The sequence below is a fragment of the Alligator mississippiensis genome, chromosome 4, assembly GCF_030867095.1.
Source record: "Alligator mississippiensis isolate rAllMis1 chromosome 4, rAllMis1, whole genome shotgun sequence".
Lineage (NCBI taxonomy): Eukaryota > Metazoa > Chordata > Crocodylia > Alligatoridae > Alligator > Alligator mississippiensis.
The window spans coordinates 252,281,518-252,293,025 of NC_081827.1; the positions used below are offsets into that span (position 1 = coordinate 252,281,518).

The 11,508-nt window shown below is 44.3% G+C and overlaps 1 protein-coding gene across 1 annotated transcript in view; it reads left to right on the forward strand.

Moving 5' to 3' along the window:
• XRCC5 (X-ray repair cross complementing 5) overlaps positions 1 to 9,545 on the forward strand; it is a 71,553-nt gene extending 62,008 nt beyond the window's left edge. The window contains exons 19-21 of the mRNA XM_014602456.3: positions 1,052 to 1,119; positions 7,070 to 7,141; positions 8,004 to 9,545. Of these exons, the coding sequence (XP_014457942.1) occupies positions 1,052 to 1,119; positions 7,070 to 7,141; positions 8,004 to 8,018 (155 nt within the window). The 3' untranslated portion in view covers positions 8,019 to 9,545. The remainder of the gene's footprint in view (positions 1 to 1,051; positions 1,120 to 7,069; positions 7,142 to 8,003) is intronic.
• Positions 9,546 to 11,508: the final 1,963 nt, after the last annotated feature.

An 11,508-nucleotide genomic window follows, 5' to 3' on the forward strand; every position in this document is an offset into this window, starting at 1 on the left:
TACATAGTAACATGACACTTAACGACAATTAAACTGAGAGGAATGAGACATATATGAAATAAATGCTTTCATGAGCGCAAAACCTTACGCGCTAAAAAAAGCGTTATGCAACATAGCCTTGCTTTTAATTGGAATAAGTTCTTATGAGCGTGTACTTGAGATGCACAGCTGTGCCTTTTAATGGTGCATATTGTCATAATGTAATAATTTGCGCTCCCATATGAAAGTTATTATAAAAAATAAAGCAAGCTACATATAGGAATGGCCTCTTCCAGCTGCTTGCGGGGTAGAGCATAGCAGTTGTTTAATAATGCATAGCAACAGCATGGGACACCACGCAAAGACTATTATATGTAGGTTGAAACTATAGGGGCAACAGCCTTAAGGGAGTTTTAATAACGACATCATAAACCCTGGAAAAGATTGGGGTCAGAATGAAAACTTGTATTGACCAAAGCCTTGAAAGTATATTCTGCCACAGTAACTTATAGGTGGTATCAACCAGAATTTCTAATAAGGCGAGCAGTTCTCGGGGGAAAGCATTTACAAATACCACACGCACTGAGACTTGTCTGTAGCATATAATTATCTCACTCCAGATAGACTATCCAGCTTATGCATAAAATGCTTTGACTTTTTCTTTGTCTAAGTATTTGTTCGTATATCAGTTAACTTCTCTTAGATAATTAGTGGTTGAGGAATCTACCATAAGTTATTGAAAGAGTAATTACCAAATTTCACTCAGATTTTCAGCATTTCTCATTTAACGCGTGATTTCAGTCTCAGTTTCAGTGTCAGAGTATCACCGGATTATTAAATGATCTCTCCAATAAGGTATTAATATTGTCATTAATTGTGTCTGTATGTCGTGATATTTGACTCATTTGTTGAAGTCACATCATCCGTTATACTTTGAGAAATACTTTTTGACTTTCGCTAAGGTTGATGACACAGTTAGAAGTTTGAATGTGATATACTCTTCATTTTAAATTTAAGTGTATTTCTGGGGAAACCTTGTAATGATATTTTTATATGATTTGCTCTTTCTTAGATGAAATTACTTTGATCACTAAAGATGAAGCAGAAGGAAGTACAGTGACTGGGGAGGAAGCCAAAAAGGTATTAATATTTAACACTTTCATATGTATGTTAAGCTTGTGCTAGTTGAGAGTAGACATTTTCTTAAACGGATAAACCCTTAAGTGAATGAAGAGCCCAAACAAAGTGAGAAAGGATCTTGGGACCATGGGAGTTGAGGAATCTCAGATCAGGGGAAACTCTTCCCCTGTCTGCACCATCTTGAACGTGCTTTCAGGAATGCCACATCAGAAACTCGGTTTCGTGGAGCAGCAACAGGCTGCCCGCATTCGTTAGAAGGACATCCCCCTCGATATGGGGGGAAATGTGGTCAAGTTATTGGAGCACGAGTGTGGGAATCAGGAACTCCAGAGCTCAAGTGGACTTTCCAACTGAATGCCATCCCAAAATCAGGGCTCTCAAGTGAACCATACTTTGCAGTATGCTCTGCCTCGTAAACAACCTTAACTTCTTTTCCTGATGCCCCACTAAGCCATACAGTTTTCTTCAGACAAAAGAGAGAGTTTAACCCATCCAAATGATCCATTGGCTTATGAAAAGACCGGGACCTGTAGACCAATGGGCACACACCGTTGCCTGAAAAACTGAGCAGAGGATGCGCTGCCTGCAGCATCAGACGGCTCCCTGCCAACTTGACTTTTAACTTTTTCATTTCCTGTGACTGCAGGTGCAGCCGTAAGGTCTCGGGGGCAATGCATCCCAGACGAGGCAAAGGTTGGGGTGCTTGCACTAGACCACAGGTTCAGATGTTGCCTCGTGTACTGACTGGTGCGCTTGACATCCTTTGCAACGACTGTCATCTCCTATCACTACCAGAGAAAGCAGGGGAGGCAGCTGCCATTTCCCTTTAGAAGAGGACACGAGAGGTTGTGCAAGTTCAGTTCTAGCATCGTGACAAATAGAGCAGAGTGGTGTAATGTGGCAGCCACACCATAATTCAGGATGAGTGTGCCCCATCTGCTTGCTTGGCTGTGCGGTCTGTAATCCCTGTTAATTACCTAAGCCCCATTTCCGTCCCCAGATCCAAAACTAGACTCCTGTTTCCCAGCAATTTACTGTTGCCTTACCGCGGGTTACGTGACTCTGATGAGGGCATTGCCTTGGAACCCAGTTCTTCTGGGTCCAGTCCCAGCCTCTGCGACAGGCTTGTTGTGTGCTGTTTTGGCAAATCGTGTAAAGCAGCATTTTCAGAGATGGGCGTTCACTTTTTTTCAAATGCCAAAGTTGCGTGCCAGCTTTCTAAAAAGCTTGTCGCTGGAATCTGAGTGCTTGGCATCTTTGAAAATAACCTTTCCTATCCCCCTGTGCCTCCCAGTTCCCAATAAGAAGTGGGGACAGCGACAAGGGCCTTTCTTCAGTTGCCAGGCAGAGAGCAGAGCCCCCCTCCTCAGATTGTCCATCCCTGTAATGGATTGCAAAGCTATTGCATTTGATGCATATGCTGAAGAAAGTAGACCTGTGAAAAAGGTTTCACAATGAAGAACCGCTGTAATCTTTCAGCGAGGTTGCAACACTCAACAAGACACAGGTGTTCCAGTAATTTGTCACATGTTTTGATCACTTGTGCTTTAAAGTGGCAGGTTTGAAGGCACAGGATATGCCACCAATGCTGTGCTTTGTTTATGGCAGGCACACAACAGCCTTTTCGCAGACGTGTATGAGAGTAGTTTGAGCTGCCTTGGAATAGACCAGTGCCAGAGTCGCCAGCCTGCATGCCAAGTGGCACAGGCACCTGTGTGTGTGGCATGCAGATCGGGGAGGGGGCAGACAGCACAGATAGGGCAGAAAGCGGAGCAGCAGATCAGGCAGGGAGCAGGCAGCTGGGAGCAGAAAGACAAGCAGATCAGGCAGAAGAAAGAGATTGGAGTGGCACTAGGGGAGGCTAATTTGTGGCACACCTGCCAAAAAGGTTGGCCCCCATTGGACTAGCACAATTTCTGATGTAAGCACATGCTGTGTGCAGGTGCCCTGGAAGGGAGGAAATGCAGAGGCTGTTCAGAGAGGTAGCACCTCTGGGGGGTTTTTTTCTTTCATTTCTTCTCAGTTCAACCGTGCCATTCTCATGTACTTTCCTTGTTTTCCATCATTGAGAAAAATGGTGTCATCCTCTCACCTCTGCTGTAATGATGCAGATGGGAAGTTACTCTTTTTTTTAGAGCATAAAGACGATAGGTTAAAAGATCAGACTTGCCAAGTGCTTTTTCTGGTTGCTTTGGGAAAGATAATGGATTTCAGCACAACTATTATATGTAATTTGCTTCTGCATAAATGTAAAATGGATCTTGTCAGGGAAAAAAGAATCAATTGTAGATGTGTAGTACTTGATGGAAACTTAAAGTTTCAATTTATTGCCAAGAAGATCTTCATCCTAAATTTCTTTAGATTTTAATGTATTATTTACACTCAATTTAGTGTAGGATGTTAATTTTGAGAACTCTGAACAAATGTGCTACTTTCACAAATAGCATTTGACTTTAATTAACTGTGTAAAATGGAATGTGCTCTGGTGAAGAAAGCCTTTTGAAGCTGACGGTGTGATTAACTTCGAGTGTGAAACTGTGTGTTTTATAATACTATCAGTCAATAGAAAAAGGGACATGGTGCTTGGAGACCGGACAGTCCTGCCAACCCTGTAACCTTCTCAGATCTGTGCTGCTTCATTTCAAAGGGAATAGGAGAAGTTGGGTAGTTCATGCCGAACTTGAACGCTAGGACAGACAGCTCTCGGCATGTGCTATCCAAAAGGTATAAAAAGCCTGATCAGTGAGACAAGTCAGGCAGATGTTGTATACTCAAATGGTAACCAAAGGCAACATCAGTTTTTTTTTCTTATTCGAGTGGATGTGAGGTATGGTACTTGACAACTGAATTCACCTTCTGTATAGATTGCAGCTGGGAGAGTGAGTCAGAGAAGGAGACTAATTTTTTTAATCGGTTTCCTTGGTGATTTAGAATTTGGTGATTCATAGACCGAGGCCCGAGTTCACCTCCTGGGATGGTGGCAGGATGCACCAGATGCTAAACGGCACGGGCAACGTCTGAAGCGTTCCTCCTCTTTGCCAGAACAGGGTTTTTTACTGCAGATGGTATATTGTGTGTACGAATCCTTCTGCTCCTTCTAGGCATGATGTGCTGTCTTAAGAGGTGGGCAACGCTCTGGATAATGGGTCATGTGTTAAAAAGGCTCCCATGCAACCACCCCCTACTTTAGCCCTTTGATTCATTATCCATTTATTACCGTATTTATGCATGTGGAAGGAAAAATGGGAGGATGGAGATCTGTAGTAACACTAGTGCTATCCAGCCTACCTACTTACAGGCCCCTTGTTGTAGTAGCTGTGATTCTCTGCTCCAGAGCCAGTAGTACAGTGCTGTGGTAGTAACCAGTGCTGGCTGTAACCCATACTCTACTCCAGAAACGATCTGTGGGGCTGTAATAAAAATCAGCTAAACTTCCAGCAGGTATTTGCAACGATTCTGCTTCGGTTCTTTTCAGAACAAGTTTCCTTTCACTCATCACTGGAGCCATTGCTGCAATGCTCTTGAGTTATAGATAATAGACAAAGAAAAGACCTGTGCATATTCAGTGGTCTAGTCTACCTCCCGAGTTGTTCCCAGCCACACGTGCAAAGTAAGACCAGCCACAAATGCAAAGTAATGATTACACAATTAACTGATTAATTGTGCAATAAGCTTCGAGCAGCCACACGTGTAAAGTCATTATCACAGGATAAACGTGACTATCCAAGTATAGTTCCAGTGTAGGGGACGGAGTTGCCACTATGTCCTCTGGGTGATTATCTAATAGCAAGATCCAGCAGACCCTAGAATATATTTTGTGTAAGAGTTGCACCCTGTTGTGTTTTCTTTTCCATCAATGTTGATCACTTCTAGGTCTCATATAGTAACAAGCAATAGGAAAATCAAAAGGAAAAAAGAATCGAAGGTCCACCCATTGGGCTAGTGATGGTAAGGCCAGTGGCACGTAAGGGAATGGTGTCTCCAGCATCACCTCCAGCTTTCTTTGGCTCCTCAAATGACCAAGTACTCATGTGAGCTGTGCTGATTGGGGGCAGGCTTGGGTATGAGTCCAGGGGGGGCTCAGCCCTGTGTTTCTGGAGCTGTAACGAAACATCCTTAATTGCTCCACTAGCATGCTCCATCAGTGGAAAAATGGTAAGAGAACGATATGTTTGAGATAACGCCTAGGGTGTAACTATATGACTCCCATTACCACAACGTCTGGGCTTTTGTTATCCTCTGTTTTTGCTGTGTGGCGTAAAATGGAGGGTATGTAGTAAGCTAGATCGACTACTTCAATAGGTCTTTACATGGTGAACGTGTACAAAGATAATGTTCTTCCCGGTTTATAAAGACTATCGTTCAAACCACCTTCTGTACTGGAGGTCTTCGACCAGTTGAGCTGAATGGGGAAACTCGGCCAGTTTCAGTGGAGATTTGGGTTTGGTCTTGACATATTTGCTAAACAACATTGCCATCAAATTGCAAATGTATAAATATTGACAGGGAAAATTAACTTTTACTTGTCTTTATGTGTTTGTGGCTGCAAACATAATCGGTTGTAAGATTATCCGATTCCCCCTTAGTATCATAGTACTTAGGGTGGGAAGGGACCTAAACAGATCATCAGGTCTGACCCCCCGCCCCCGGCAGGAACAGGTGCCGGGATCATATCACCCCAGCCAAATATCTATCCAGCCTCCTCTTGAAGACCCCCAAGGTAGGGGAGAGCACCACCTCCCTCGGGAGCCCGTTCCAGACCCTGGCAGCCCTGACTGTAAAGTAATGTCTCCTGATGTCCAGCCTGAACCTGCTCTCTAACAGGTTGTGGCCGTTATTCCTAGTAACCCCGGGTGGTGCCGGAGGAATAGAGCCTCACCCAATTCCTGCTGGTCCCCCCTGGTGAATTTATAGACGGTCACCAGGTCCCCCCTCAGCCTTCTCTTATGGAGGCTGAACAGGTTTAGGCCCCGTCGCCTCTCCTCATAGGGCCTGTCCTGCTGTCCCCTGATCATGCGGGTGGACCCTCTCCATGCTGTCCTCATCCCTCCTGACGTGCGGCGCCCAGACCTGGACGCAGTACTCCAACTGTGGCCTGACCAGTGTTGCATAGAGGGGGAGGATCACCTCCCTGGACCTGCTTGTGATGCATCTGTGGATGCACGACAAGGTGCAGTTGGCCTTCCTGACCATGTCCTTACATTGGCGGCTCATGTCCATCCTGGAGTCAACAACGACTCCAAGATCCCTTTCTGTTGCTGTGTTGACAAGAAGGGAGTTCCCCAGCTCATAGGTGTGTTGCTGGTTCCTTCTCCCCAGATGCAGCACCTTGCACTTGTCTGCATTGAACTCCATCCTGTTCTCATCCGCCCACTGCTGTAACCTGTCTAGATCTAGCTGGATTCTGTCCCTCCCCTCCGGCATGCCCACCTCGCCCCACAACTTGGTGTTGTCAGTGAATTTGGACAGTGTGCATTGCACACCCACATGCAGATCGCTGATGAAGATGTTGAACAGCACAGGCCCGAGGACCGAGCCCTGGGGGACCCCACTGCCCACATCCCTCCAGGTCGAAAATGACCTGTCCACCACCACTCTCTGGGTGCGACCATCTAGCTAATTTGCCACTCATCATCTGACTGTGTAGGCATCAGTGCTGCAGTCACCAACGTTTTTTAAGAGGAACTGGTGGGAAACTGTGTCAGAGGCTTAATTTGAACAGTTTTATTATGGAGGAAATTTTCTGGGATTTGACTTTAAAGTGTTATAGGTTAATGGTCAGGATGGGACATAGGATGAAACTGCTATAGTAATTATTTAGATCCTGCAATTTTTTGCAATTTTTAGATCGTGTGCAGTTTATTTTTACGAACATCAAAATAGTTTTCCATCCGTTTCATGGCGGGGGTGCTGAATTTTGTCTTCATAATTAAATGACTTTTATTTTCAGTTCTTGGCCCCTAAAGAAAAACCAGCGGAAGCTCCCGTTTTGGCCGAGGAAGGCGGCGATGTCGATGATTTAGTAAGTATTGTGAAGCTGCGATTGGGCTCTGTGATTAAATTGGCTGGATTGTCTCAGTGAAGGATGCAAGTTTATCAGAGCAAATGGGGAGAGGGCTTGCCGGGATCTTATGTCTTAGAAAGCATCCAAGGAATTAAGACACAAAGGCACGCCCATGAAATGAGGCAGCTCCTAGTGTAAATGTAAGCAGATATGTAATTTCATAATGACACACACCGGGTCGTGTAGTTACACTTGTGCTGTTTACATAGATTAATCCTCTCCTTTAGAGCGCTTAAAAAAAGGGAACCAACGAGGCTGCTCGTTTGATGGCAGATTGTTATAATTTAGTGTAATAACACTTAACAAAGCCCGAGATGCACAGCAGCAATTTATGTGGGATGAAAAATAAAAAACCATTAGAAAAAAACCCCCATGTTTTAATCTTTTCAATTAACCTTCTCGAGACAAACTTGCTGAAATTCAAGGATTTCATGGGCTTATTGTATATAAACATTTTAGCCTCTCTTTTTCACTTTTTCAAGCCGAGTCATTCAAATGAAACCTGTCTCTGAGGCTGAAGCCAATAGGGCATCCAATTTCCATAGGAGTTCAGTGGCGGGAGGCTTCCTTCATTTGGGTTGTACAGAAAACATCTATACGCTGCATTCCTGACTGTGATTTTTAGCTGATTGCAGTTAGTAATGAGGATGTGTTAGGGAAGCCGTGCAGAAGGGTTGTGCTCTATATTTTACCATGAAGGCACCCCAAGTGTATAGGATTGAACATGCTTTGTTTTCTACTTGCAATTTTTGGCAAGCACCTGAAAGGTATAGTTTGGAGTCAGTGCTTCTTATTCCAAATGTATTGTTTCCATTTGCAGCTTGACATGATGTAGGTGGCTGGTGATATGTGGGAACCATGGAAGACCAGGCTCTGTGGCGCACAATCGGTATTAAAAAGAAGGCGGATCGTCCATTCCCCTCTAGTCCTTGGTTTCTTCAGAGAGAGCATTCAAAGGACGTATCCTGTTGGTGTAAATCCCAGAGCTGACTCTATAACACTGAACCAAAGGTTGAAATAATCTGCAGAAATTTCTGCATGAGACTCTTAAAAAACAACAAAGAAACCAGCTGACACCCACGACCTCCTTCAGTGTGTTGGTCTATTTTGTACCTAGTTTTGTACTGTTTCTTTGTCATGTCAACTTCCACTAAACCCTCTTCAGTCTTAGTGGAGGTGCTTGTTGTCGGATATCACTGATGAATGGCCAGAAGGATGTTAGGGATGTCAGAGTGACATTGCAGGATCCTGTAGGTGAAGCTTGAGTGGAAGGAAATCAGTGGCTTCCTAGTCCAACAGGACAAAATAGTTACTTTCCTGGCTTCCATCAAATTAGAAAAGGAAAAATAAATGGGCGTTTTGGACATAAAAAGCTGAAAAGAATCCTTAAAAAATATCTGTGCCAAGGATTTGTAATGCATTCTCCCCAGATGTCCGGCAGGACCGGTAGTAAACAGTAGAGCGCAGCCAGCTTGCAAATCAGTGCTTATGTGCCTGTGCGTCTCCTATGAACTCTCTTCCCCAACCAAAGCATGAACAGGGTCCTTCAACCTAATCTAGAGTCTCTCTGGCCATTTCCAGTTATTTTTATGCCTTGTCTTAATGTACTTGGAAGCTTCCTGCTCCATGTCGCGTACCTTCCCTTTCTTCTCAAACTTTTAATTGATTGCTGTTACTTTAGTTAGCTTCACGCTAAAAAACCGACTGACTCAGCGTTAGAGATTGCAGCTAACTTGCTAACGCAGTGCAGAGGAGCCCTTCAGAGCCGACCATTAAAATGCTGATGATTTGGGTTTTCAAAAAGGCAAATCACTACACAAAGGGCCCGAAAGAGAATGAAGGAACTAGTTGTGCGTGCTCGGACAGGACACTTGAATGCTGCGATGATGTGGTCATGATGCCGTTACCGGGATGCTGTCTTAGGCGCGTGTTATTTTGTTCTTGTTAACATATACACGGGTATGACATATGTAACATGTACACACAGACAGGCTGCAGAATGACTTCTCTCTGAATCCTGGACTTACGTGATATTTTGGTACAAAATGTCTGCACATCATATAGCATGACTCCTGGGTCAGGAAGTCAAAGTGTCCTTTCTCCTTCCTACCTTCCTTCTTCACTCACCAAAAGGGCTCTTGAGTCACGTGCTTTCCCCTGGTTCAAGAGATTTCCAGCGACAGGCAGACTGACAGCAAACAAATCACTGACCGCCCCTTCCGAGCCATCGTGTCCAAGTGGTTTCTCATAATTGTACATAAGAAATAACTGGCCACATTCATGATCATTATGTAACCGGTGGTTTTTAGTTTTCTCTTAAAACAATGGTTAATAAAATACTTTCATGGCTTTTTTTTCCCCACATCTTTTTACATTCTTTGAAGGCATATCTGCAAAACCCGGATCGTAACAGATTGCTTCCTACCTCGTTGGTACAGCTACACAGTGATTAAGAGAAGTGGCCTCTTGCATATTCTTCATGATAAATAAAGGTAGCACTAACGATGAAAATCCCAGGTATATTTGAATTCTCTGTGCTGTACAAGTATCAGTCTTCATCCACCTCTTCTGATGTAGCTATATCCAGTTGGTAGACGTGCTTCAGGACCTTAGTTAGGATTACACTAGGATTGAGAAGCCATTGTCTGAGCTGGGATTAGATTTGAAATTTCAGAATATTTAGTACTGGTTTTAAACCGCTTGACCACAAATTTCTGACACACGAGTCTCATTCGTCAAGCAGCGAATCTCTGTGATTTAGTACGGTATTATCCCACAGGACATTGTACTCTTTGCATTGCACATTTATAGTCAGTCTTGGGAAATGCATTGCTAGAACTGAAGAGAGTGAGCAAGGATTTATGACTGATATTTAAATTAAATGAAAGCAGATAACTAGGAGGAACCTGAGGCTCTTTCATTCCAATCTAGCCCCCCCTCCCTTCATTGCAATTATAGCCATCTTTCACGGTCATGTGATGTGCCTTTCTACAGAGGGCCTGTGAAAAAGTGAATTGCTTTAACACTCAATTTTAGCCAAAAAAAACACATACCAGGATTCTTATTAAATTACCAGGGGCTCTTTCATTTTGTCTAACTTTCCATCATGAGAGATGCCAGACCTCCTCAAACCCTTGGCTGTCAAGTCGTGACTTAATTCAGCGCTAGTCGTAATGCTGCAGCCTGTAAGTCACTGCATTAACTAGCTTCGAGAAGGAGTCGAGCTGCTAGCCTCCCACTTACGTGTCCTTGTTGGAAGTACCGTCCCTGCCCATATTCTGCACGCGCTCAGCCATCCCCCTGCTCTTCATAGCCTGTACCTTTTCTTTTTCTTTACTGCTTTGGTAACTTGAATGTGTGCGTATATATTGTTATGAGCCACTGGACGTCCTGCTGGAGTGAGATCTGCTCTGCAAAGCTCCTCTTATGTTAAAAGTATAGGCACTGCTGTTGTTTTTTTCTGTCTTTAATGCTGGAGTCCCTTGCTCCTGGTCCACAAATTTTACAGCTTTTTTCTATTTGGAAGACTATTGCTAAAAATACTTTGTTCATCAGAGCATTGGGAGGCGATGAACAGCTTTGGTTAACACAAAGTCCAATGTTGTGGGAATTAGGAACCTTCCCCCACATAATGTCTTGGGACCAGCAGTACTGCACCTGGCAGCGTTCGCGACTCTGGGAGCAGGGCTCCAGCTCTCCTTCCCACTTCCCATAACATCGATGCAGTCATCCTGGAGGCGATTCATGGTAATGTATTCTGCTGCACTGACAGATCTTACTGGCCATGCTAGGGTTTGGGTTTTTTTAGCTCAGCTACCACCCTGGGTCCTTAGTTTGACTCAGTAATAGGGAGTCTGTCATGAAGAAATGCTGGTTGCAAAGCGTGTGTAGTGATTTTGGGGTAGGAACATGCATGCTCTTAGGAGGCGACAATATGGCATAAAAAGATGAATCCTAGAAAAGGAGGGCTGAAGGGACTCTGGAGGTCACATTGAGTCCAACCCCTGCTCCAAGCAGGACCAGCCCCAACTCCATCATCCCAGACAAGGCTTGGTCTACCTGGGTCTTAAACACCTCCAAGGATGGAGAGTCCCCCACCTCTCTGGGTAACCTGCTCCAGTGCTTCACCACCCTCCTCGTGAGAGTTTATCCTAATATCTATCCTCAACTTGCCTTGCTGCAACTTGAGACCATTGCTCCTTCTCCTGTCGATTAGTACAGTTGTACAATTACAACTGGTCCTTGTTCTGTCATTAGTACAGTATTGCAGTTGCCAGATGTTACCACCCAAAGCAAAAAGATGGCCTTTGCCCCAGAGAGTTCCC